This window comes from Dipteris shenzhenensis, chromosome 7 (assembly GCF_047967505.1).
Source record: "Dipteris shenzhenensis isolate YYH24624 ecotype China chromosome 7, Dip_SZ_1.0, whole genome shotgun sequence".
NCBI lineage: Eukaryota > Viridiplantae > Streptophyta > Polypodiopsida > Gleicheniales > Dipteridaceae > Dipteris > Dipteris shenzhenensis.
The window spans coordinates 54,490,672-54,518,338 of NC_141602.1; the positions used below are offsets into that span (position 1 = coordinate 54,490,672).

At 42.1% G+C, this 27,667-nt stretch overlaps 1 protein-coding gene across 2 annotated transcripts; it reads left to right on the forward strand.

Annotated features, from left to right (window-relative positions):
- The first annotated feature begins 258 nt into the window (after positions 1 to 258).
- Positions 259 to 24,085, forward strand: LOC147900514 (uncharacterized). Of its 2 annotated transcripts, none has more exons than XM_087377324.1 (4): positions 259 to 850; positions 3,444 to 3,520; positions 22,833 to 22,911; positions 23,037 to 24,084. In XM_087377324.1, exons 1-4 carry the CDS (start codon positions 785 to 787, stop codon positions 23,550 to 23,552), a joined length of 738 nt encoding a protein of 245 aa, XP_087233450.1. In that variant the 5' UTR covers positions 259 to 784; the 3' UTR covers positions 23,553 to 24,084. The 2 variants fall into 2 exon arrangements, with proteins under 2 accessions (XP_087233450.1, XP_087233451.1); XM_087377325.1 differs by lacking the exon at positions 259 to 850 and adding an exon at positions 3,246 to 3,276 and having other exon boundaries at positions 23,037 to 24,085.
- Positions 24,086 to 27,667: the final 3,582 nt, after the last annotated feature.

Sequence of the window (27,667 nt, forward strand, 5' to 3'; positions counted from 1 at the left end):
CAAAGGAAAGGCGTCGGCTTGAAGCAAGTTCGTCCACCTCGTCTACCAATAGATTTCATTCAACCAATCAAATTTACTCGTTCTTCTTGGACGCGGGGTCATGATAACCACAAAGACTTTCACGATCCATGGGTATGTTCTCGAGGTGTTGAAATCCACTACTTGTAAAATTGCCACTTGTCCAAAAATCACTCAACAAATTTCAAAGATGCCTTTGTTTTGGCTCAATGAACGAGGTCCCTTCTGTGGGTGGAATCTACAAAGTACAAATTTCAAATTTTGTGTGTGTACACTGTACAGTGTGGGCGAAGAAGGCGAGAGAGCGAGAGAGAGAGAGAGAGAGAGAGAGAAGGATTCTGATGAGATGTCAATTGCAAGTGTCGAATTAGCGTGAAGAGGGGCTCGCGAGAGAGAGAGGGAGAGCGAGAGAAGGAGCATTGGCAAAATATCGTGTTTGAAAGGGAGTGGCCAAAGAGCAGTGGCTGCAGGTGTAAGCCTGAGGGAAGAGCGGCTGGCGAGAGCGAGAACGAGAGAGAAAGCGGAGAGAGAAGGAGCATTGGCAAAACAGAGTGTTCGGAAGGGAGGAGGCAAAGAGCATTGGCTGCAGCTGCAAGCCTGTGAACGATAAGGGGAGTGCACTGTCAAACTCGCTCGAGCATTAGCAAAAAGCTTGCCTTGAGGTGTATACAGTTTGCGAGAGAACAAGAGAGGAAGAGAGAGAGGCAAAGAAACATTGACACTATAGCCTGCTCGAGCTCCTGGCTTATCATCATAATCAGCTTCCATGCAGCAGCAGCAGCAGCTTCCGATGCACTCTGCTCATCACCTCACAACAGAAACCATCCAAAAGGTCCCTTCCTCTTGCCCGCGGAAAGCCCTCGTCGCCCCTCTTCCCTCTGGTTTGCTTTTCACTTGGTTTTCTGCAGAGCTTGGGCAGCATGTCTTTCGCTCGGGCTTGCTCGTCTTATGTTCTTACTGCTTCGAGTTTACGGCTGACTGAAGTCAGTGGGGTAACCCCCTATGATTGACGCTGAAGCAAGTTGTGATGTTGGGTCTGGATCGATTGACTTTTCTAACATTCACACAGCTCACATCGAGTTTCTGTACGATTCGTATATTGGCAAGTGCTTTGAGTAGGCTAGACTGTGGTCAGCTTGCCACCCTTTTTGGTTGATTCCACACATTTGCATGCTACACACACACACACACACTCGTTTTAGCATGTCAATGAAGCGCAGGCAGGCACCAACCTGCACCAACACCTTGGACTCTGATCGGTAGCCAAGCTTCTAAGCACGGCCTTTTCGGGACACTTGGACAAAAGGCACTAGAAATACGCACTCAAAGGTAGGAAGAATCTAGAGAGAAATGGAGCTCTCTTGTCGATTTCACTGATCGAACACCTGTATAGACGGACATAGAGACTGTTGAAGAGTTCTCCATGGATAAGCTCAATTGAGAAGCCTTAAGCATGAAAATGTGTGGAATTAGCCAAAAAAATAAAGAGGGCGTGCCTAGTCTGTCTATCAAGTGGAGTAGGTAGTGCTAGGTCGTAGTTACTTTTAAAAGAATTATGATTTCACAGCGCTTTGCATTTTTTATCTAACGCTACTCGTCAGAACAACCTTTTAGCCAGAGCTACGTTCTCTTGCATTTGGGGTAAGTTTTGGCACATTCGAAAAGGTAGTTTGCCCTTCGCAAGTCACAGCAATCTAGTAATACAATCATTACCCCTTGGCTTGTACATTTTCTCTCTTGCAACATAATTTTGTACACGCAAATTAGAAAGCAGCTACACCTAGTGTGCACCTGTCACTGAAAACGTTTTCTTATGCCCTTGTATTTATCCATGTGATATGGAGCATGCAATACATGGATCGTAACAACCATTCATTTTGCTATCAAACATGTCTGTGGATAATAAGCAGGGGTTGATGGATGAACTCGTATGCCTTTAGCAGCTTAACATCCACCACGATGGCTGGGGTTGTTTTCTCGGGGATGATTTCTGCTTGAAGATATATACAGATGATGAGATTTTTAGGACCTTATTTCTCTATGAAGACAATGGCCTAGGATAGACTCAAAAAGGAATACGAGGATAGTGTTACTACTTTCAGGCTCAATTCCAACGTTTAGAGATGTAACCAGTCCTCTTTCACTGGCTCCTTGGACCAATTATATGGGGCTACCTTTTGGGTAGTAGACCTCCATGTGGGCCCAAATTGGAGCACAATATGACCCCTCTAGGTCATGATGCTTTACCACATGAGCACAGCAAACCGTTTACACCATAGCACATTGCCTAGGTAGGGTTTAGAGCATCGCCTTTGCAATCACGTGTGGTCTTCACTCTTCCATGTTGGGACATTTGCTTGGGTTGTTTACGGCAGTTGATCCATCTATAATTGCTGGAACAATGGTGCAAAGCCAACAGGCTTCTTGAAGAAGATCCATTATTCTTGGGTGATGTTGTAGCTACACCTTTGGAGTGATTAGGATGGTTATTGCAACACATTGGTTGACTTGAAGAGTAAGACCAATGATCTTGGAAAGAATACTTATTTTCTTAATCTAAATCTAGTAGAAGAATCTTGGTTATTTTGAAAATCTTGATTTCCAAATTTCTGCAAGAATTGGGAAAAATTGTTGGATGATTGAGATGAAATTGCTAAGTTGTGATTTTGTTGTTGTTGAGAATAGCCACATCGGAGAAAGAAATACATGACGATCATTTCCAACAAGTGTGCTTTTAGTCTAGGTAGATCTTACTAGTATGTCAAGGGGCATTTGGCAACATTGCATCGGCTTATCATCCATTTAAAATAGGTGACCATATCTTATAAATGGAATTTGGATGTCATGCTCATTACAAGTGATGATGGCTTTTAGTGTCGGATGGCATTCGCTATGAAAAGTTTTTCACCATGGCTTTGATCGTACTTTTTTCAAATGAACTACTTCGATCTGCCAACAAGTTGTGCCAAGGGTTGGATTTTTGTGTTTCTTGTGCATATTTTCCATTGTTTATTGTTTAACATTCTACTTGGATTTTTGGGATTGATTGTAAATTGTTTGTGGGGTTGATGCTTTTTTTTTGCTTGGTAGTACCATAAGGGGCGAGAAGGATTGATTCCCAAAGTAAGGCACACATTCTTTCTTAGATAATGAGTATAAGGGAAGGTTGTAGATAAAAGTTCTTGATGCATATCTGTGCTCATTGGCTACTTGTGTAGCGATGATAAAATGCTTTCATCAAAAGACATCAAAAGCATCGTATGAATTGTAGTGTAGGGTTTTGTATTGTATTTTTGCTTGCGTAACAAAATGTTGATTTGTCATTACTTTCGTATTTTGAAAATGAATAGGCGGAATTTAAGGGATGGTTTACCTGTAGTGGGTTTGTGAGTAAATTTTGAGCGGTGTTATGGCTCATGATGCAGTATTTGGACGAAAACAAACAGCTTATTCTTGCTATATTGGAGAATCAAAACCTTGGCAGATTGAACGAGTGTGCCGCGTAAGTGTGTTCCTCACTGTGAAGATAAAATGTTTCTATTTTAAAGCTTGTATTAGCTCGTTGGGTGGTAGAGATTTTAAAGATTCCTTCTTGGCATCAAAATTGTAGCTCATATTTCCTACTCTATACGAAATTCAGGTGTAAGTCAGATTTTGATGCTCTTAGGAATCAAGTTTAAATGAACATTTTGAAAGATTTTTCTGCTAAGAGATTTGAGAATGGAATTCAAGGTAAATATCATAAATTCAGTTTTTTGGCGTGCATCTCGATTACGGACTTGAGTTTGGAGCCTATATATTGAAGGACAATATGCATGTGCAATCATCTTCCTAGTCTTTTGAGAGTATTTTGAAGTTTGTACTCACCTAGGATTTTTCGAATGAAACATGCATATAATTTTCAATGAATGCTTGCAAGCTTGCCATTTCCGTGACAATTCCTCGTTTTGAAAACGGAAGGCTTTAGGAAACCCTTGGAAACCGCGTTTCTCTAGAATTCTTGCCATTTCTTGCAACTTAATGACAAACAACAGGGAGTGATATAGCTTTCACATCTGGTGCATCCTAGGTCAATGACCATGGTGGGGTCGATTCCTCACAAACTAAGGTGAGACCAAGATGTTTAAAGTTTCATTTGCTCCCAAGTCTCATTCAAGTTAACATCTTTTGAAAGAAAAAAACCGTTGCAAAAGGTGAGTCAAATAATGGTCTCTGTAGGATGAGGGGACTTCTTACTCTAGTAGCATTCCAAAGCTTGTGCGAGTTGCGATGATTGTTGTCTTGAAGCTAATCTTCAATGATACTCTCTTGGTGGCGACCATGTACTATCAGTAATAAATATTAGACAATGGACGATGATCTCATGCAAGAACTAGCCATTTCGTTAAAGCCACTCATCAATACTACATGATTAAATGAGTGCTCATCCAAAGTCAAAGAGGAGTGACTACTGCAGTCTGCTGTTGTTGTCTTGTTTTAGATGCTATGTTGATGCTTTCCTTATGAAATCCTTTTCTAATGAATCTCATGTGGACTTTAGGATGTATAAATGATGACATGTATATAATATAATACAACTTTTCTTCTGCTTTTCAAAAACAAAACTTCACGATTAATCAATATTCAATTAGTATACCAAGCAAGGGCAATTTGCTTCTTTTAGAATTTGCCAGCTTGGGCAACGCAATTATGTTTGTGATGGAAGTAACCATGTTGTTACCCACATGTTGACAACTACTTAAAAGTGGAGGCAATCTAATGGAGGATTGGTAATCTAAGATCTAGCTCTTAGGATAGTCTTAGCCAAGGATTGTCAAAATTGATAGAAAAGTTACACTATAAAAACAAGCCATTGCCCTTCTAATTAGGATTCAAAGCAAATATTACGGAATGACTCTTACAAATATGTCGTTAGGTAAAGGCATCTCCCAAGCATGTAGACCTCTTGACCTTGAAATATTTGGGACTTGGCACAGTTGCTCTTTGGGACAAGAGCATGTGGTGTTGGACACACATTGTATCTTGGAAGTATTTGGAACTTGAAAGTTGACATGGGTGTCATTTGGGATGAGAGCACATGGTATTGGACTCATGATGTTATTATCAAGTAGACTACCTTATGGTGGTCTAAACTTGCTTCAAGTAATTCAATGTACAAAACTTACGGGTAGGTGGCAATTTTGTGAACTCATCCGTACAGCGCTTGGAGATGTGGAAGGCTATATTTCATGTACATGTGGATGCTTCAAGATTCACCATTGAGACAATTTTGGTACAACCTAAAGGTAAGGTAGACCATTTTGTCTATTAGCAAAATGTTAACCCCTGAAACGTGATTACAACACTACAAAGTGAGAAGCACTCCGCATGGTCTATAGTGTGCAAAAGTTCGGACACTATTTGCTTGGGAACACCTTTATTTTCTTTGAGAACCACCAAGTTTTATTGTCTCTTGGACAAGTAGCACAACAAAGTGAGAAGCATGCCCCATAGTCTACAGTGTGCAAAAGTTCAAATGCTATCTAATTGGGAATTCCTTATTTTCTTTAGAATCTCCTAGCTTTGTTATATCTCATCGAACAAGAAGCATTGTGCTCTATAATGTGCCAAAAGTTCAAACAAGATCTACTTCGGAATCTCTTTATTTTTCTTTGTGGATCATCAAGCTTTTGGCAAAGATAGCCATTCAAGGAATGGTTATAGCAAGTAGGATGGCTACAAGAGTTTAACTTTAAAATCATACATAAGTTGGCGAAATTCTAGATTGTCTTTCTCAACTACCGTCAGCCCAAGAAAAGTCTCTTCCTAGATTGTCTTTCTCAACTACTGTCAACCCAAGAAAAGTGTACCTATGAAAAGTCTATTTGAGAAAAGTGTGCCTATGGCTTGATAGTCACATTACTATACAAAATCAAAGTAGCACATGTCGAGCATGAAAATTTGATACATTATCTATCAGTGAGACCAATGGAGGCAACTCATACTCAAGGCTTGGAATACACTCTCATGGAGCTGATGTGATGGCATCCTTGTATTGCCACGCGAAAGTCAATTGCACTAAGAAGCATACCAAGGTGCAGGAGAACACTTTGGAGTTGAGGTAATAGCTCAAAAAGTAATGCAAGTTGGATTATGATGGGCAGCCTTATTTAGTGACTCCACCAAGTATCCTCGGCAATGCGATATATGCCAAAAAATGGTCCAATCCTTACCGAGAGATTATATGCCTCTACAACCAAATCGGCCATGGGAAGCATTGTTGTCTCAATTTTATGGGACCTTTCAAATGCGTCACCTAGGTTGCTTAGAATAAGTATAACATCGTTGCCACCGAGTAGAACATCAAGTGTGTTGACTTAAAACTTGAACAACATTTTATAAGCTTTTCGTTTGCTATGTTTGCTTGCAACAATGTTGTGAATGATGCCAGTAGGGGCATTGTAAGCTACATCAAAGTGCCTCAAGGTTGACATGTGGACTTTGTTTTTTAATTTTCCCACATGCGAGCAAGGCACCACATGCCATTACTTCCCTCCAGGCTAGTTTTTTGCTGCCTTGTCAAAGTTTGTTTTTCTTTCTTGTAGAATGTACCATTTACTTCTATGACAACAATGGTAAAGATTTGCAACCATGGAGTTGTTTTGCTTTAAAAAAAATTATAATTTACTCCCCAAATGGCAATGACCTATGAGAAAACATTATTCATAAAATGAGCTCCTTGGTCACTTTGGACAACCAACCGATTCTTGAAGATGAATCTTGCAGAGCTGTCTTGGAGTAATTCTAACAAACCATCATGGCTTCAGTCAGACCGAATGAGTACTTGAGACTACCCTATACTATGGTGAACCTAGGCACGTGCCACAGGTACCTACCTCAAATGGGAAAGATAAACTGCTCCCATTAACCTCGCTTTGCAAGTGAAGTAGATACCTATCTGAAAATTTATCTGCTGTCAGAGGTGCTTAGCAGGTTATAGTGATATTGTATAGAAGGCTGTGTTGGGTTGTATTGTAAATCCACCTCCGCTATGGAGTCCGGAGGCTTTTAGATGGGGTTTGTTTCAAGTAAATCGGGTCACCAAACCCGAGATATACAATCAAATAAGTTAGTGTAGGGTCATGTGCCCAGGGGGGGGGGTTAGAGTGGTTTGATTATGGAGTGTGAGACTTGGTGTAATTAGGGACTTGAGATCTGGAGAATTGGAGTGGATGGTTTTCCATACATGTAATCTTGTACGTTCGGGATAGAGTGGGTGTGTACAGTTGGAAGGTTGAAATGAAGATCTGCTGTTTTGTGCTGGATATGGCTCTCTCTCTGTCTCTCCCCCTTGTTTGTATCCTGAGCACAAAGTATGCATGACACACGAATAAAGGAATGAGCTTTCAATACCTACATGCGTCCAGAATTAGTGGTGACTTTCCATGATTCGAATAGTGTACTGTATATTGCTGTATCTTGAGCACTCCTAATACTTCTTTAGCTTCTTAAAGCATATCTTGGATATCATGCAAGGCAACCTTCCCCTTAATATTCTAGTAAGTGACCAACAATAGGAGATCTTTGGATGATACCCATATAAGCATTAAGGGGCTGAACCTAGTGGCTGAAGTGCTACTATTATACACTTCCCAATCCGACTCTCTCTTAGAGACATGCTCGTAGCATATCTTTCATAGTCAAATTAGTCTGCTCTCTTTGCCAATCTGATTCAAGGTGATCTATTTGTGAGAGTTTGGAGAACCTTTGTAACAGTCTCTAAATGTATTTTGACTGCATAAATTGAATGCCTTAATAACAGTAACAAACCCAAATCAAACATCTCAAATGAAACTTCAAAATCTTTCTGTGCGTGTGAGTCGCTAGTATATCATTCACATACATGATAATCAACAAATCCTTTTTATCTTTCTTGACATAAAGGGTACTCTCAACTGGACTATTTCGTAGATCCTGGTTAGTAAAAAATGTATGAATTTTCTCATACCAAGCATGTGGGGCTTGTTTCACTCCATAAAGTGCCTTATGGAGTTTGCATACTTGATGTTCCTTACTAGGCATTTGAAAACCGGCAGGCTGACTCACATACACTTCTTTTTGCGAGTCCCCATTGAGAAAGGCTGTTTTTATGCCCAGATGATGTACTTTTCAACCAAAGGGAGCAGTCGCTGAAACAACACACTTGATGATGGTCATCTCGGAAGTGTGGGCAAAGGTTTCATCATAATATATCCCTTTTTGCTGAGAATAGCTTGTTAGCAACCAATCTTGCCTTGTACCTGTCAAAGACTTCAAAGACTTCATCTTGGTCTAGAAAAGCATCCCATCAACTACGCCACTCCAGCATGCACATCATATATATCCCATTGGTCCCCTCACATATAGGACTGTGCCTACATCAAGTTGCTCACTGCCTACACATATTTCATGCCTACATCACGTTGCTCACTACCTACTCATTGATTATAGTGCTAAGTACTATCTTACTAGGATGATAGGCTAGGCTATTGCTTCAAGGAATCTTTGCAAATTGGCTAGCCTCTAGGTCGAGCACTGATGCATAGATCTTGGACATGACATGTAAAATCATTACGGCCCTATAGTTTTTTGTGCTCATGGGATCTCCTGCCTTGTGAATGGGAGTGATAGTGTTAAGGGTCCACATGTGAGGGAAACCGATCCTTTGCTCTACCATTGTGAAGCTTCAGGGCTGCATGTTTGACACCATAGGCCGTCAAATGTGTGCATGATGTGCACTGTGGTGCATCCATAGAATAGATGAAGGTGATTTTGTCTAGCTCAAAGCTCTATGCCTGCATTTAAACAAGATCATTTGTAAGGCCTACAACGGCATCTACACCAAATGACTTGCACACTCTCTACAACACACAACGGTCCAAATGCCTTACAATGCACCTACAACAACCTCTACATGATGGCTTCAGTCTCAAGGGTCCATGCACGTAAGCGTGAGAAATGCCACCGAGCACAAGTAGATACACTCAGCAATGCTCAAAGAAAATGCAATTCATAAGAAACGTAGCTACAATCGACGGCCTCCACCCACATGTGAAACAAAATGACTTGCGAGTTGATTGCCACACGGTTGCTGAGGTGTTTGCTGGTGGTAGGCTAGGTCAATGATGACATGTTTGACGATGACATAGCAATTGGAAGCCACTGTTGACGTGGTAGCATAGAGAGGTTAATGACATGGCTACCTACGTGATAGTCCACATGGAAGATAAGTGGGCGTGTCTTAAGAATTCACATCCAACTTGATATATAGATAATGAGATACAATCGAGAATTGATAGGATGCCTACAATGGAGTATGTAGTAAACTGAGTGACATAGTCCAGTAGATATAATTTTAAACCAATAGGAAAGTGAAGAGGAGATTGTGGCATTTGAGATGCATTACAAAATCAAAATCAAGATAGATGTAGAGACAGTTAGAGCTGATGGTAAAAGCACGGTTTGGTCAGACCATATTTGGAGCTAGTGTAGCATAATTTCTCTCTATTACAAAGAAATTTGATATTTCTCAAACTAGAAGTGTTCTATGTCTTCAATCAATACGGTTGATGAAGTTACACACATTACCTATGGCCAATTCAATATTGGGGATAATGAGATACTTTCCAGCATGGATTATGTTGAAATTCTTGTCATACAAGTACGAGCAAGACAAGATCCATGAAAAACAGGAAAGCCCCATAATTTGGCTCTCCTTGAGCATGCGCAACAAATTCTAGGAGATCACATTTATGCTCATTTACTTGACATACATATTGATGAGGGTAGAAGGTGGTGAGGAATCGTCTATTGGTAGATCATATGATTAGAAACACACCTTACATATAAGTACATTGCAAAATTGGGATATTATTATCAAAAATCCCAAAAGACTTACAATTACAAAAAATTGTTGCACACAAAACTGGATTGAATAGGTAATACATGTCTGAGAATAGTACATCTATAACTTAAGAGCAATTCCATTCCCTAGAGAGTGCAAGGAGAATTTCTGACTTCTTCGTAATGGGTTGATTCATGAACGTGTGCATATCCTTGTTTAACCCTAGTACTCTTAGAAACACAAAGTACAAGTGCTTGCATGCCAAAAAGGGTTTCTTCTTTGTCAAATTTTCATGAAAATCAAAACATGTGCAAGATGCCAACTCATAGATTGCAACGTCATAATGCCCTCCATCTACTGTATTGCCTCTATTCACTACTCTAAATATCTCATGGGAATTCACCTTTACAACCTTCTCCCCAAGCATAAATGCATCGATACCTAAAGCTCGTTTAATCCTTTGTTCTACTTCCTTGGTGTTGGCTCTTTCCTACTGCTTTTGTAGGAAGAGCTGGGTTTTCTCAGTATGCAGGGTTCCGAGGCTTTTTGTCACCTACAAATATATCGAGGTTGTCGGTTGTAGTATATGTGTAGCTTAGGACCTCGAGTCGTGTTCCGGTGAGAGACGTAGGCTTAAGTGTGGTAAGTAAACAAAGTACATGCATGTGTAAAAGGAACGTGCATCATCATGATTGAGGAAATGAAGGCTTTCGCCTTCATTGGGGGTTGCAGGGTTTAGGAAGAGTTTAAGGGTTAGAAGGAGGTTCCAAGGTTTAGAAGGAGGTTCCAGGGGTAGAAGGAGTTCCAAGGTTTAGAAGGAGGTTCTAGGGTTAGAAGGAGTTTCAAGGTTTAGAAGAAGGTTCCAAGGTTAGAAGGAGGATCCAAGGTTCAGAGTAGAGTATATGGTGGAGAACTCGTTTCCCTCGTAGATCATGTAGTTTAAGGGTTGAGGAACAAAGGGTTTAGGGGGAGCATAGGAGTGGGAGAGGAAGAAGGTGTAAGAGCATGGGAGAAAGAGGAGAGAAGAGGGAAGAGGAGGAGAGAGGAGGAGGAGGAGGGAGGAGGAGGAGGAGGAAGAGGAAGGAGGAGGGAGGAGGAGAGGTAGAGGATGGGTTGCAAGATTGGAGGAGAGGGGAGGAGGAGTTGTAAGGTTAGGACATGCTTTTGGACATGGAGTGCAAGGTAGCATGGACACTTGAGACAATTGTTTGGAATACCAAAGTAAAACTCAACACAATGTCCCAAAGAGTGTAGGCTTCATTCCATTATGGGATATTTATACAAGTTGGAGAGCTTCTCTCTCTGCATGTAGGAATTGTAACACATTCTCTCTCTATATGTAGAAGTCATATGTAGAAGTTGTAACACATTCTCTTTCTACTTGTAGAAGTTGTATGTAGAAGTTGTAACACATTCTCTTTCGCTTTCTACTCAGGAAAACAAATGTGCGGAGTGAAAGGGATCGATTCTTGCCACACTCAATCCCAGGATTGTGGATAGGAATTGTGTTGCTTCCTTGAGGCGATGGTTAAGGATTGTGTGAAGCAATATGCCATCTCTATGGATTAGTGTGTCCTTGGTGAGGAGAGACTGTACTTCAATAAACCTTGCATCGACAGGCTGTTTAGGGTATTTGGTACCTTGTGTTGGCAGTGAGAAAGCCCTTTGAATGACTGTACTATCGAGGATAATGTTTCGTTTGCTCTGATGTACAGTGATTGTATCGTACTTGCAAACCTTGGTATGATTGGAGTGGTAAGAATGGAGAAAATCCTTGATATATGTGGTCATTGTAGGACTGTCCTCCAAGGATTTTAAGCTCTCATGCAAACTACCTAGACCCCTTTGCTTTAAGTAAGATGTTGCTTCTTGGGAAAGAGCATAAGTCGATGGGAGTGGCCAAACAAGTTCCATTAACCAGGTCCCTTCAATGGCTGTGTAGGACGTTGGTCACTGGGGTGGTATTTGTTCATCTTGGTCATGCTCTGAATCCTCTCCACGAATGGCTTTGGTCGTCGTGGTTGAGAGGATGTAGATGGCTGCGAACTTTAGAGGGGGTCTCGTGGTTGAGACGGTGGGCTCTTTCTGCGCATCCTCTTTAGTGGCGGGATCTTTTCTGAACCTGCATCCATGTGCATGTGGTGTACCATTGATCATTAGATTGGTTGGCATGCCAGTATGACCTTTTTGTGTCTGTGTGAGAGATCTATTGGTTCAGGGAATTTTTGCATGACACCATTTCGCTAGTGTGGGTAAGACTCCGATTTTTATACATGCTTTGAGAGTGTGGAATGAAAGTGTGTGGTACAATTATTCATGCAATCATCTATGTGGCTAAGCGAAAGCATGTGAGTGCACGTGACCTAGGAGCTAGGTATGGACTACCTATTTGCTTTTTTTGTTGCTGGGATTTTTATAGGGCAGTTAGAACTCAGGCATCACTTTTGAGTCCTAGGTTAAAATCGATTGATGCTATCTATATGTGCGAAGACGTACATATGCAAGTGAGTGCTCGTGATACAATCTAATCCTAACTAAGGAAGACTTGGTTTCCCAAATCTTCGTTTTTGTCGAGGATGGCTTGCGTGTTGACGTAGTAGCGCTTTAGTCGGCTCCCGTTTATTGTTGTGTTAAATTAGACTCCATCCAATGTTTCTAGTAGTACAGTTCCGATGGGATTCATCTTCTGTACTTGGTAGGATCCTTGACCTAGATAGTTCGGTTTTCCCTTGTGTACTTTGGCATTATATAACAGGACTAAGTCGCTTTCCTTGATGTCTTTAGCTTTCAGATTTCTGTTAAACCATGCCTTTCTTCTGCGTTTTTCTATTGTCATAGCATGGTAGGTGACTAGTCTTGTCTCTGTATGCTTCTCCAACTTATAGAGCCTTTCTTTCAAGGATTCATGGTCTCCCATGCGTTCTTGTACTGCTATTCGTAGACTTAGTATTACAAATTCGAGTGGGACCACAGTACACCAATTGAAAAGGTGTGTTACCTGTACTAATCTCGAATGTGGTTTTATATGCCCATAAGGTTGCATTCAATTTCTTTGCCCAATCAGAACGCTGTGGTTCTATAACTTGGTGAGGATAATGCATATTATTTTGTTGGTGGATTGAGCCTGTCCATTCCCTTGGGGGTAGTAGGGTGTGCTTTTTCTATGGATTACCATGAAGCCAGACAAGAGTTCTTGGATTACTTCATTGACAAAATGCGTGTCTCTATCCGACACAATTTCAATGGGACATCTGAATCGGGTGATCACATTTTCGTATAAGAATCTTGTTGTGCTTCTGGCATCTGTCTTTTTGACTGCTTTAGCTTTAGTCCATTTTGTAAAGTAATCAGTGGCCAAAATGATGTAGCGTGCATGTGTTCCTTTTGCTGTTGGATGTATGGGACCCACATAGTCGATCTCCCATTTTTCAAATGGTTTTTGTGCAACAACTGTTGTTAGGGGATTGAAGTCTTTGTGTTGTGGTTTAGTAGTCCGTTGGCATACATCATAGCCTTTTATATATTCATAGGTATCTGTCCACAGTGTTGGCCACCAGTAGCCTATGAGGAGAAGTTTTCTTGCTGTGGCTTTTCCTTGGAAATGTTCTCCTGCAATGACTTCATGGACTTCACTCAGGATTGACATGATCTCATGAGGCATTACACATCTTCTTAATATCTGGTCCTTGCTCATCTTATATAATTATCCTGCAATGAGTTGATAGGGTGCAGCTTTTAGAATCAATTTTATGGCATCTACTGCTTTTATTTCATGGGGTGGTCTTCTTGCCATCAAGTACCCAATGATATCTTCACACCACTCTGGAACAACATTTATTTAAAATAGTGTGGCATTTGGTAAGTCGTCTTCGACTCCAGTGGCTTCTTCTCGCGACTTGACTCGAGACATGTAATCGACAATGTAGTGTTGGGCATCTTTGCAGACCACTATCTTGAAGTTGAATTCTTGAAGCAAGAGGAGCCATCTGGTTATTCTTTCTGTTGTACACAGACGGTTCACAAGATAAAGCAATGCTTGATGGTCGGTGTAGAAGACAAAATCATTTGCCAGTAGATAGTGCCGAAATTTCTTTATAGGGCTTCTCTTTCGATGGTGGTATAGTTGATCTCTGCATCATTGAGTTGTCGACTGGCGAAGTAGAATGGGTAGTCTTTCTTATGTTCACCAGGTTGACAAAGCACACTCCCAATTGAATACTTGGATCCATCAGTATGAACATGAAAATCAATATCCCAATTGGGAGATATAAGGATGGGTGCTGTGATTAGGCGCTACTTTAAAAGCTCAAAGGCTTGGTCGCACTCTTCGGTCCATAAAAAATCCACTCATAATTTGTAAAGTGGTCTAGCTGTCATGGCATACCGCAATATAAATCTTCTATAATAGTCGGCATGTCCCATAAAGACCTGTACACCTTTGGAATTTGTAGGAGGAGGCAATTCCATGATGATTTTGATTTTATCCATGTCAGTTGCAATCCCATGTTGAGAGACGATGTGTCCCAAAACAAACTCCGTGGGTGACCATGAACTGGCATTTTGTTGGAGTTAGGGAGATGTCATACTCCTTGCATTTGATTAGTACCGCTTCAAGACATTGGAAGTGGTCTTGTTTGTTTGAATGGATGCACAAATCATCCAAAAACACCTTTAAAAACTTATTCAGAAATGACTTGAAAGTTGTGAACATGACTCGCTGGAATCTGGCCGGGGCATTACAAAGGCCAAATGGCATGACTCTATATGCAAAAAAACCCCATTCTGTAGCAAATGCAAATTTTGATTGGTCTTGAGGAGCAATTTGCACTTGGTTATAGCCACTGAAGCCATCCAAGAAGCTATATATTTCGGAGTCTGCCATCTTTTGCAACATTGTTTTTGTTAAGGGTAGGGGATAGTGATCCGTAATTGTGACGGCATTCACATTTTTTAAGTTGACGCATATTTTGAGCTTCTTGTTGCATTTAGGCACAATGACGATGGGTGAAACCCAATCAGTGTGCTCTATCTCGTAGATGAATCCGGCATCTAGGAGTTTTTCCAGCTCGTCATAAACCATGGTGCCATACTTAGGATTTGTGCGATAAGGTCCACATACCTTAGGGTGAGCACCTTCCCTTATATAGGTATTGTGTGTACTGCCATTTCTGGTGAAATTCCTTTCATCTCTTTGTATGACCATGCGAGGCAGTCACGGTATTCCATTAGGAGTGCTTTGAGTTTGGTTTCATCTTCTTGTCGAAGCTATTTCCCAATCAAAACCAATTTTTATTCCTCCCCTTCAAGGGCGAGGTTTATTGTGCGTGTTTTTGCCGGTCCCTCATAGATTGGAGTTTCTCCAATGCTATCGGTTTCTTGAACTTCAGATTCTCTTAGTGGTCTTGGCATTGCTATTGGCGCACTGTCATGTGTAATTCTTAAAGTATTCCGGCACTTCTCGAAGATCGGCCTTTGATGGTGTTGAACTAGCCTTACATGTGCCATGTGTACTTATGGGCAAATCCTCTGGTTCTCATGTATTGTTCTTCATGATAGAATCAAATGCCACTTGCATGGCCTTAATTAAATGCTCATTGTCTTGAGCATCCTCAAAATTGCTTGGTTATTTTGTATCATACAGTCAACTCATCCAAGATGAATCAATGAAGTTTGCTCCACTTGTCCCTCTTGAACCAGCCCTTGTCCTATTGGAGAGAGGAGGTGAAAGTCTCCCATCTTGCAGAGCCTGTAACAGCCATCTAGTGACTGTTCTAGCCTCCTGTGAAGCAGCCCTCTCTTCTTTGACAACCTCCTGCACATCCTCATGTGTGATAGGCTGATCATAGAGTTGATATGGAGCATCCAAAGGCTGCTGTGCACCAGCATGAATATTCTGATTTTCTACTGGATGCTCTGAAGTGCCTTCAATTTCTAGTGGAAGCAACCCTTCAAACCCATCCTGAGTACAGCTGTCTATTGCACTGTCATGGACTGATCTGAGTTTTCTGCAGAAATCACATCTCTACTGACAAAATTCTTCTTCTTTGAGAATTGTAGAGATGTAAGTCTTGCTTTCACTACTGTAGCCAACAAAAATGTATTTGATTGCCTTATCATCCAGCTTGCTTCTCAACTGACTAGGCATATGTGCACAGGCTATGCAGCCAAATACCCTAAGAAAAATTATGCACAGCTGGACAGAGGTGAAGAAAGACTGTATACAACTGCCGGATGCCTTGAGAGACATCGAGGTGCTGCAATTGTAGGCTCCCTTGAGGGATCTGACGAAGGAAAGTGTTGGAGCCATGAGGATAGGGCTGCAAGGAGTTGTTTTCAAGAGCGTGGAAGGACTGCGTGGGGGAAGAGCTACGCGAACTTTGTGAAAGGAGACCGATGAACAAATGAAGGGGGTGCCCCTCCTTTTATAGCTTCTCGAGTAGGTCACGTGGGATAAGTTCTCCCTAAAAAAGACTGGAGGAGATGGGAAAGTCCTCAAATAGAACATGGCTGTTTCTTCCAATTTAGAATATTCAAGGGAAGCCAGTCCTATTTTTAGAATATTCAAGGGAAGCCAGTCCTATTTTTGAGGACTGGCTTCCTTTGAATATTCTAAATTGGAAGAAACAGCCATGTTCTATTTGAGGACTTTCCCATCTCCTCCAGTCTTTTTTAGGGAGAACTTATCCCACGTGACCTACTCGAGAAGCTATAAAAGGAGGGGCACCCCCTTCATTTGTTCATCGGTCTCCTTTCACAAAGTTCGCGTAGCTCTTCCCCCATGCAGTCCTTCCACGCGCCACCACCTTGAATATTCTAAATTGGAAGAAACAGCCATGTTCTATTTGAGGACTTTCCCATCTCCTCCAGTCCTTTTTAGGGAGAACTTATCCCACGTGACCTACTCGAGAAGCTATAAAAGGAGGGGCACCCCCTTCATTTGTTCATCGGTCTCCTTTCACAAAGTTCGTGTAGCTCTTCCCCCACGCAGTCCTTCCACGCTCTTCAAAACAACTCCTTGCAGCCCTATCCTCATTGCTCAAACACTTTCCTTTGTCAGAACCCTCAAGGCAGCCTGCAATTGCAAGGAGTTTTCCTCGATGTCTCTTGAGGCAGCCGGCAGTTACTATACAGTCTTTCTTCACCTCTTTCTTGGCAGCCTACAGCGGTGCATAATTTTTCTTAGGGTATTTGGCTGCGTAGCCTGTGCACATATGCCTAGTCAGTTGAGAAGCAAGCTGGATGATAAGGCAATCAAATACATTTTTGTTGGCTACAGTAGTGAAAGCAAGGCTTACATCTCTACAATCCTCAAAGAAGAAGAATTTTTGTCAGTAGAGATGTGATTTCTGCAGAAAACTCAGATCAGTCCATGACAGTGCAATAGACAGCTGTACTCAGGATGGGTTTGAAGGGTTGCTTCCACTAGAAATTGAAGGCACTTCAGAGCATCCAGTAGAAAATCAGAATATTCATGCTGGTGCACAGCAGCCTTTGGATGCTCCAGATCAGCTCCATGATCAGCCTATCACACATGAGGATGTGTAGGAGGTTGTCAGAGAAGAGAGGGCTGCTTCATAGGAGGCTAGAACAGTCACTAGATGGCTGTTACAGGCTCTGCAAGATGGCAGATTTTCAGCTCCTCTCTCCAATAGGACAAGGGCTGGTTCAAGAGGGACAAGTGGAGCAAACTTCATTGATTCATCTTGGATGAGTTGATTGTATGATACAAAATAACCAAGCAGTTTTGAGGATGCTCAAGACAATGAGCATTGGATGAGGGCCATGCAAGTGGCATTTGATTCTATCATGAAGAACAATACATGAGAACCAGAGGATTTGCCCATAGGAAAGAAAGCTAAGTGGGTGTACAAGATTAAAAGAAGATCTAATGGTACCATTGACAGGTACAAGGCAAGATTGGTTGCTAAGGGCTATTCTCAGCAGAAGGGGATAGATTATGATGAAACCTTTGTCCACACTTCCAGGATGACCACCATCCAGTGTTTTGTTTCAGCGGCTGCTCTTTTTGGTTGGAAAGTACATCATCTGGGCATAAAAACAGCCTTTCTCAATGGGGACTTGCAAAACGAAGTGTATGTGAGTCAGCCTGCCGGTTTTCAAATGCCTAGTAAAAGAACATCAAGTATACAAACTCCATAATGCACGTTATGGAGTGAAACAAGCCGCACATGGTTGGTATGAGAAAATTCATACATTTTTTACTAATCAAGATCTACGAAATAGTCCAGTTGAGAGTACCCTTTATGTCATGGCTCAAACTCTTTCCTTCGTCAGATCCCTCAAGGCAGCTTGCAATTGCAAGCAGTTTTCCTGGATGTCTCTTGAGGCAGCCGGCAGTTGTATACAGTCTTTCTTCACCTCTTTCTCGGCAGCCTACAGCTGTGCATAATTTTTCTTCACGTCTCTAGAGGAAACTAGTACCTTTACTATGTTTTTGAGGCAACTTGCAGTCAAAAGTACATTGTTTTCTTCATATTTCTGGAGTTGCATTAGAGAATTTCACTATGGTACGTGCCTTTGAATTCCACTTTAACCTGGAATCATAACTCGATATCTACTCAAACCTGGTCAAGATCCATTGGTATCTGTGCTTTCTAGATCCATCAATGTGCTAGTCCCTTTTCTTGAACCTGTTGAAGCATCGAGAAAGAAGAATGCGGTGAACACTTTTTGTATCCAGCTTTGAAATGTCGGAGTGCATTCTTCAAGCTGAAACCCATCGCATGACTAGCAAACGCCCCTCATTTTGTCACAAAAGGGGTTTTGTCTTTATCTTCTCTCACCATTCAATTGTTTGAAGTGACCCCCTATCTAGGCCATGGAGCTCAACTCAGCTAAGAGAAGTTGACAAGAAGAGGACGAGATAGGAGTGAAAGAGGCTAGGGAAGACGAGATGTAAGATGAGATGGGTGCATAGCAAGCACTCTTCCTTGGATTGCCCTTTTTGCATTCCATTATAATGAAGATGGAGATGGATATTCTTATCAATGTTCTCTATGAACTTTATGCTAAAATATTTTTGTATTGTTCTTTGTTGCAATTCTTTCACACGTCCGGCATGTTCCACCTTTTTACTCCAAGTTAAACTAGAATCTAAGTATGTGTTTTATGTTCACCAACACTTCTTTCAATCTTGATAGGGAGAAGGGAGTTGATTGTGCCAAGCTTCGGGTTTGTGAATGGGTGTAGGAGCGTCAATGAGTTAATTGGCGGACTTAGAAGGCATTTAGGTCGAGGAGTACATGGAAGTGTTGGTGGTGCTCATAGAACAAGCCTTACGTGTGAAGTGATGCAATATTTGCTGGGAGCCGAGCAAAGATTCTTCGACACGAGGGACTTCGTGCCAGAGTCATTGCCAATTGTAAGTAGATCCCACAGAATTGGATCCGGTGGAAACAAAGCCTCCAATAGTACCTGTATAGCCATGGGCACCACTTGTTGGAATCGAGAATTTAGGACCTTGGAATATAGTCAAGGTGCCATTGCCTCATTTCAAGGGCAAGTGGCAAGAAGACCCATATATCCATATCATGGAGTTTGCATTTGTCTCTACAACGAAAAGCATCCCAAACAATGAATGCCATGTAGTGGTATGTCCAATATGGCAATGATCACTTCACGGACTAGGAGGTGTTGAAATGTTCAAATGACAATGCCAGCTCCTCCAAAAGCTGTACATGCCCTCGTTGCCTTTCTGCTTCGGAGTCTATTCAGCATTGCTTATGGGATTGCAGACAGGCGAGATTGATTTGGATGGGGATAGCCAGGATCTTCAGTCACTTTGCCCATTCCCCACTCTTTATGACTTGGGGCTCGGTGGCTTGGCTTTCTCTTACAGGACCTCAGGTTTTCTATGAGGGACTTGACTCCTCCCGGGCCATTTCAGTTCGACATCATCGGGTTGAGCTCTGCTCGTTGGATGTGGTTACACACCGTCCTTTTACAGCTGTACATGCCTCTGTGGATACTTCTTGGGAGATTATAGCGAGCATAGCAGCCTGGCATATCTGGAGATCCAGATGCACAGAGGCTATGGAGGGTACTCAGGTTCATCCCTCGCACACATTGGCTAGTATCTGGACAGACATTGTACACACTCTGATGGCCGTATGGACGGGTATGCAGGGGGACTCCCGTGCAGCCTCAGCTAGGAGGGCTTCTTTCTTCAGGGAATGGAAGGATTCTCCTTTCTTCTCTGAATCTACTACAGGGTTGAGATGGCACTTTCAGCCTCAGCCTTGGTTTCTTTCCACCTCACTCTGAGGGGGTTTTTTATTATCCTCATGATTTCATGATGTATTCCGCTTTGAGCTTGCTCTCGCGGGTTTTTGTTCTTACTTAATAGAAGTCTTTTTCATGGAAAAAAAAAAAAAAAAAAGCTGTACATGATCTGACAAGGGAAGCAGGAGTTCGAAGCACATTTTGCCGGAAGGCTCCAGCAGATTTGGCGATCAATTGTTTTGTGAATTGGTTCAGACCAGCCTTTGCTGTGAAAGATCTACTTCTTGTTGTTGGAATCTCATGGTGGGGACCATGGCTAGAGTAGATGAGATGGGACAGTACTTGTCACTGCCGCACGACAAGGGACCAAGAGACAATTGCTACTTATGCAGATGTCTGTTAGCACAGAGGATCTAGCAGTTGTTACTTAAGATTGTTGCCTGGGTTGGTGGATTCGATGAGTGTTCACAAGGTGGATGATTTCCTGCCTATGGTGACCTAATAGCAGTTGCCAACAACCAGGATATTGGGCTATAACCAACAGATTCCTTGATCCATAAAAATATAGAAGATATTTGCATGTAATGCTTTGCAGAAACACTCATGCCACTTGGCAATCTTCCTAGAATCTTTCGTACCTTGCTCCCAATGTCACATGAGGTGTAGAAAATATCTAGTCATATGTTAACGTGTCATGGAGATAATTGCCAGTGCAAAGCCTGGTGATGAAGGCAGCAGGTTCGTCTTGCTGGGACCCTGAGAAGCAGGCTGCAAGGCAGTCAGGATTCTCCATCAGCTTCTCACGATCAGCTGACTCGTAATATTGTTTTCAAAGCATGTAATGGAAGGTTAGTTTTTGTGTGGAAAGTTGTGCTGAATTCTGGGCATTCTAGATCCTGAGAAGTATGCTGCAAGAGAGTCAGGATTCTCCATCAGCTTCTCACAAACAGCTGACTCCTCATATTTGCGAAGCATGTAATAGAAGGTAACTTTTATCCGGAAAGTTGTGCTGCATTCTTTGGGCATTCTAGATGGAGGCATCTGCTATTACATTAACTTTGGCAGGAGTATTAATCACACGTTCACAGAATTCCATTAGACTTTTGATTTCTATATTATGGACCACGAGAAAGTCCAGTAAAGCGGCATCACATTAGCTTCTAAGTGCAGTGGGATGTAATAGCCATAAGAGCAATTGCCTGGCTTTACAAAATCATTGTTAGGATTCGCTTTCAGAGCTCAATGTACAGAATAGGAGCAGACGCTCAGCCTATTTGGCAATGAATTGTTCTTCTTCAGTAAATATTGATAACTTCTAGGCCTTCCATCACTAAAGTACCAGCATACAAGCTTATTAGGACTTACTACTAGCATAGAAGAATGTGATTTTTTAAATATCAACCAAGCTAAACACTGGCAAAAGAATAAGCTTCTCCAGCCATTCCACTTTAGGATGGGTGAAAATTTGAAAATGCTCCAATTCCTATGGTGTAGACTGTTTCTTCCCAGGACAGTTGGATTGCATATGCTGTTGATAGGATGATTGTCTGCCCAAGAATGTGAGTCAGAGTACATGTTGGAGTCCACCAGATGATGCCATATGGCAGCCAAAGGGAGTGCCGAGTATGGGGATCCCACACCCCTGCCTCCTAGCCACGCGGTCTCCCCACTACCTAAAAAGAGCTGATTGGGATAGTGAGGAGGGTCTCAAACCTTCTTTATATCCAAGGAATCCTACAACTCTACATATGGATATGGAATTTCTTCCTCAAATGTTCACGTGTCATCTGCGCACCAAGGGGCCTCAATACATCTCCAATATCGACATTACCCAAGGTGCGACGAGAGGGTTAGGACCACACCAAGGACCCATAGGCCCATATTTCCAACACCCCCCCATGGGCCTAACATCACGAGTGAGAGAACTGGCTGGCCAAATATCACTGGCCACCCACATAGGGCCAGGTCAGACCCAAACAATGACGACCACCCACACAGGGCAAGGTCGACCAATCGAGTGCCGGCCAGCTCACGAACCATTCATTGATGCTGATGTAGGCCATGAATTCCCGCACCTTCTACCACCTTTCAAATCTCTGTTCTGAACATAGAGTATTCTGATTCTGCACGCGCAGTCTTTCCTTAGCAGCAGCCGCCTGTCAGAAGAGACACGTCACTGCAAAGTTCAAACATAGCGCACACGGGTTGCCATTCCCGCGCACACGCATTACACAAGTCTACTGGCCGTATACCACCGACAGAGTACACATTCTATGCAAGTCACGTAGTCCACATGTCGCCACACACAGTCCCCAGGCTTGCTGCCTACTCTGATACCATGTTGGAATCACATGCAGACACCCCCGCCTACTAGCCACGCGCCCTCCCCACTACCCTAAAAGAGCCGTCTGGGATCTCGGTGAGGAGGGTCTCAAACCTTCTTTATATATAAGGAATCTTACTACTCACATATGTATATGGGATTTCTTCCTTGATTGTCCACATGTCGTCTGTGCACCAAGGGGCCTCAATACCCCTCCAACATCCACATTGCCCAAGGTGCCACAAAGAGGTTAGGACCATACCAAGACCCCACATGCTTGTCATAACGAAACATTATGTATTCATTTTTTATTTGTGACAGTTAAATCCATTATTCTTTTGATAAAGCTGCCAATAATGAAACGTCTCAATTGATCCATAAATGCAGATATCAAGCAAGGTTGCAAGCGAATCTTATGTACTTGGCAGCCATTGCTGATTCACAGCCTCCACCTGCTCATGCACAGGTGCATTTTGGCATTAATGTAACTGTTTCTTTTGCTGCTCCATTGTGGCTTGCGGAAACAGTAAGTGTGCTCGATAAGTACAGCTTGAGTTTTTCTGAAATTGCATGTTTTTTGGTGCCTTGCAGGTTTCTCCAGCTGCAGCTATGCAAACTGGACTGCATTATATGGCTCACCCACAAGGTCAGCAGCAGATGGTGCAGCAGTCACTCTTGGCATCAAGGAATCCCCTTCAGTATGCACAACAATCACTGTCATCATTACATCATCTTCAGCAACAGCAGCAACAACAGCAACAGCAACAGCAACAGCATCTACTGCAGGTCATATCAGCACAACATGGAATGCACTTAGGGGGAAACAGTAACAGTAGTGGTATCCCTTCTGAACCAGGCATGGGAGGAAACAATGCCCTTACCGGGGGTTTGCATGACTTTGTCCATGGAGGAAACACAAGAGAGAGCGTGCAGGTCAGTGGTCGGGTTGGGGAAGAGATGCGAGGAGGAAGTAAGTTGGACTTTGGATCAGTTCCAGATGCTTCTCGTGGTACTTCTGGAGGTGAGAATGGAGGCACTGGTGCAGGACAAACTGCAAATGTTCCAGATCCATCTTATCTGAAGGGTTCTGAAGAGAATGGAAGCTGATTAGAGCTTTTGTATGCCTCCCTGTTCTCTTTGCACTTCTAAGTTCATATGGTCGTAGGTGCTCCCATTGACACATGAAGATTACTCTGTTGCTTCATCACCAACGCATGAGGTAAAGACAAATTTGCTCGTCCATTTGGTAACTTGGCTCTTCTCAACAGTCCTGTTTATCATCTGCTTTTTGGCTGCTTTTGCATTGCAGTGCTTTTACATTACGCTTTTGATTGACCATCTTTGACTTTGGGTTTATCACAACAGATTTAGCTTGTTTAAACATCAGGCACCTGAAATGACTCTTCCACATGATCAATTGGGTTGTAATTTCCTTGCCCAAAAATTATTTGCATTTACATGTTTAAGCATTGACACCAGAGAAACTAGAGTTTGGCATCAATAAGGTTTGATTCATTAATTTTGCTAGTGATAAGCTGGAGGAACATGAGTGATAACTGAAGTCTGTCAGCCTTTGTGCCTTGGATGGCAAACATGCTATAATGGCATGGACAAAGTGTCATGACCTTGTGACGGTAAGCTAACCTTAGAATTTTGGCTGCTGTTTAGATTGTGCATTACAATTGCTTGCATGAAGAGGGAAGTGCTAAGAGCTGTTGGTCAGCCAGATGTAAGTTCCTAGGCTTTGTATATCTTTAAGCTTGTCCAAACGAGGTTTGAGTAAGAAACATGTGTAAGTTGATATGTTAACTCACTTATTGGTCACATTGTATGCTTGTTTTCTCAACATTACAAACAAGCACAAACTGATCTACTAAATATAGAGCACAATGACATGTGTATTTTGTGTGAATCATGTCCATTATATCGACTAAAACTTGAGAAAATTGAGCTGGAGAACCTTTCTTTGGAACTTAGAGACCGGTGACTCAATGGATTGCTGGATAACCCTTGTCTTTGAAACATGGAGACTATTTACTCGTGCGATGGATGACCCTTTTCTTTTGGATTTCGAGGACCATCGACTTTCGAACATGAGTGCCCCAAGTTTTTGAAGTCCACTCATGAGCTAGAGGCTCACATATCCACCTAGATCAAGTCACATATAAAGCAATGGAGCAAGAGTCACAAAGCTTGATAACATGAGGCTTCAGATTTGAAATTAGAAATGGGTCCATTGGCATTGGCGGATTGGAGAAGAAGTGGAGAATATGGAGATGTTATGCTAGGAAAACCACCTAACCGCATCTAGGGAATTTGGAGATAATGAGGAGCCACCAATGGGTGGGATGCCACGGTTGGAAGCCAAGTCCCAATGGTAGTGGTGGAGGACGTGATTGGCGAACCAAAAATGGTTGGACCAAGAGAAGATAAATTTGCATGAGGAGTAAATGAGGGGGATGTAGACAGTGTAGTGTGTGTGAGTAAGAGGAAAAGAGGGTAAAGCTATGATGGACGTCTTAGTTCTTTGTGGATGATGCTCTAGTCCTATTTTATCTATGTAGCTTGATTGGCATTTCACCATCCCTTTCATGTTCTATGGGTGGTGTGCATACGTGCTTTTTTGTGCCACTTATCTATCACTTTTGCTCCTTTGATTCGCTTGCAATATAGACTAGAGAGTGTGGAAGTGCGGAAGTAAGGAAGGAGGGCCTTTGGTTGGTGGTAATTCTCTAGGAAGAGAGCAAGCCCCCACGAAGGCTTTTTTGTCTATCTTGTGAGACTCATTTTGTATCGATGAAAAAAGACAAAGTGATAGCTTAGAGTCATAGTGGATGTATAGGGAGCTTATGTTGTGTGGATGTAGAGGAAGCTTATGTTGTGCTTGAGAAAACTAGAAAAAGAGGTTTTGTGGACATGATAAGATAACAAGAATCGATACATGAGACGAAAGCTTGGGATGTCTATAGGTCGTGCATGAAGCGAACCTATTGGAGAAGTAGCTAGAGCCACCAACTTCATCAAAGTGTTGATGGTGTTCCAAACCAGATCGTGATTTCGAGGGAGAGAAAACTTTGCAGGCTCAATAGAGAGTGGAAGAAGCCCAAGGAAGGGAAGCTTCTTCCAAACTCGAAGGTTGAGAGTACTCTCGAAATCTCCTTTATTTATATCAACTGTCTTTCTAAACAATCACTTTGTAAGAAGTGGTTACAACTTTGGTACTTTACATCCAACAGAGTGTCGACAACACGGTGATGTGCAACTCCAATCTTTCTCGTTTGTTCTCTGTTCAATCTTGGTGCCATCCATCTCCTTTGTTTCTTAGTTTCCTCCTATGCCCTTTCCAACATATTTTGCATAATTTGCAACTTCTATATCATCCATGATTACGTTTGCATTATATGTTACTTCATTACTATCTATGTCCTTAGGGAAAGACGAGGTTTGAATATGACCTTGGTAACATAGTTGAGCCACCTAACTCTAGTTGTTGCATTGCCTTTATTGCCTAACCCTCTTTCTCAAGCCGCTTCAAAAAATCAGTTTGTTGCCCCGACCCTTGGATTATTATCCATCGTATCAAGCACCAAGCTGTCATCTTCCTTTCTAATCTGTTGTCTTTGAGAATGCAATCCCAACATCGTGTGTAGTATGTGCATTATCGTTGATATATGAAGCCCTAACCCTAATGAGGTTTTGTATGCAATCATGCTTTTCAACTAATATAGTATGTTGACTTCTCTCCTCCACCTAGGTGTGATGATGCTCATTTTAGTTGCTCAGCCTTTCAGCTTGTTGTATCATGTTTCTTTTAGTCTCATAGACCCATCGATCTTTTGAAGACTTTTATAAACTCTCTCTCTCTCTCTCTCTCTCTCTCTCTCACACACACACACACACACATGCACACGCAATCCTTTCACCCTTTTGCGTTCACGCATTTAACTTTTATACCTTTAAAACTCCAAAAAAAATCTATTGGATGAAGTCAAAGTGAGTGTATTTGTGTGTCCTAGGTCCCTAGGACTTATTTTATAGTCTAGTGAGTCCTAGACAGCAGTGCCACGTGTCATATGGGAGATTATCCCATATGCAGTGTGACTTTCTAGAGTCTAGAGGCTCACACTATATAGTCTTGTACTAGTCTTGAGTCTTTTTATAGTTGTCAACATCAAGCTTTATATCATTGTGAGTATTTTGGTTACATTGCCTTGCACTTGTACTTTCCATTTTGTACTTTCATTTGCTTTCCTTTGCTTTCCATTCCATTCCTCCATGCTATGTCCCTTCATGTGGTATCAGAGCTAGCTTTCCGTAAGGAATGAGGGGGGCCTTGAAGCTCACCTCAGACCTATGGAGAGGCTAGCTCCTCCACTCCCTCTCCTCCTACTTGAGCCTCGCCATGAACATGCTGCATGAAGGAGCTGATCTACATTGACATGTGCTATTGATATTGGATATGCTGCCCATTATCTTCCTGAAGATGCTGCGCACCATTATCTCTAGTTACTGCCCGACTTAATGCAGGCCAACTTGCTCTTCATCCTCTTTCTTGGTCAACATATTTTTGCCCACGAGTTTAGTTCTGCGTCGACATATCCTTTGAAGCTGCATCGCTTATCTACAGTTGTTCATCGCCTATCTCTTCGGCTGATCTCTTGAGTACAAGTAGCGAGGTAGGCAAAAGTTTTCTACGTGGCTGCTTTGCGTTTGCATTCTGCCCACGCTTTCCTCTGTAAACTACCCAGTTCGTGATTACCCAATTACAAGATGAGCTGCAAGCTGGAGTCTAGATTTTGATCTAATGACATTCCTCTTTTTGTATTTGGAGCTACGTTGTTGATTTCCTTCAAATGCCATCAAAATTGTGCCATCTCCAAATCTGTTGCTCGACATTTTGCTGCGCACTATCTCCTGGATATTTTGTGATCGATTACTTCAATACAGAAATTTGATGAGTTAGTAGCCCCCTAAAATTTTGGGGTTTTTCTGTTTCTTATCTTCCCTTGGCATACTTGAAGCCTCTGCAATGTAAATCTTTTGGGGATTTGCAAAATCCATGTAAAATCATCATTTATTTGTATTTTGTTTTTGGGGATTTTGCTACCTTAAGCAAAATTAATCTCCATTGAGGCTTCTTTTCTACATATGGTGATTCTTCGACTGGCATTTTGAGAGTCACCATGTGAGTGCTCCATGTAGCTGCCCCATGAACTTCACCG

Excerpts from the sequence above, each read along its gene's own strand:
- LOC147900514 (XM_087377324.1), top strand. The coding sequence starts at position 785 with ATGCAGCAGCAGCAGCAGCTTCCGATGCACTCTGCTCATCACCTCACA. Across the intron at positions 3,521-22,832 it reads AGATTGAACGAGTGTGCCGC|ATATCAAGCAAGGTTGCAAG; the intron begins GTAAGTGTGTTC and ends CCATAAATGCAG. Across the intron at positions 22,912-23,036 it reads CTCCACCTGCTCATGCACAG|GTTTCTCCAGCTGCAGCTAT; the intron begins GTGCATTTTGGC and ends GGTGCCTTGCAG.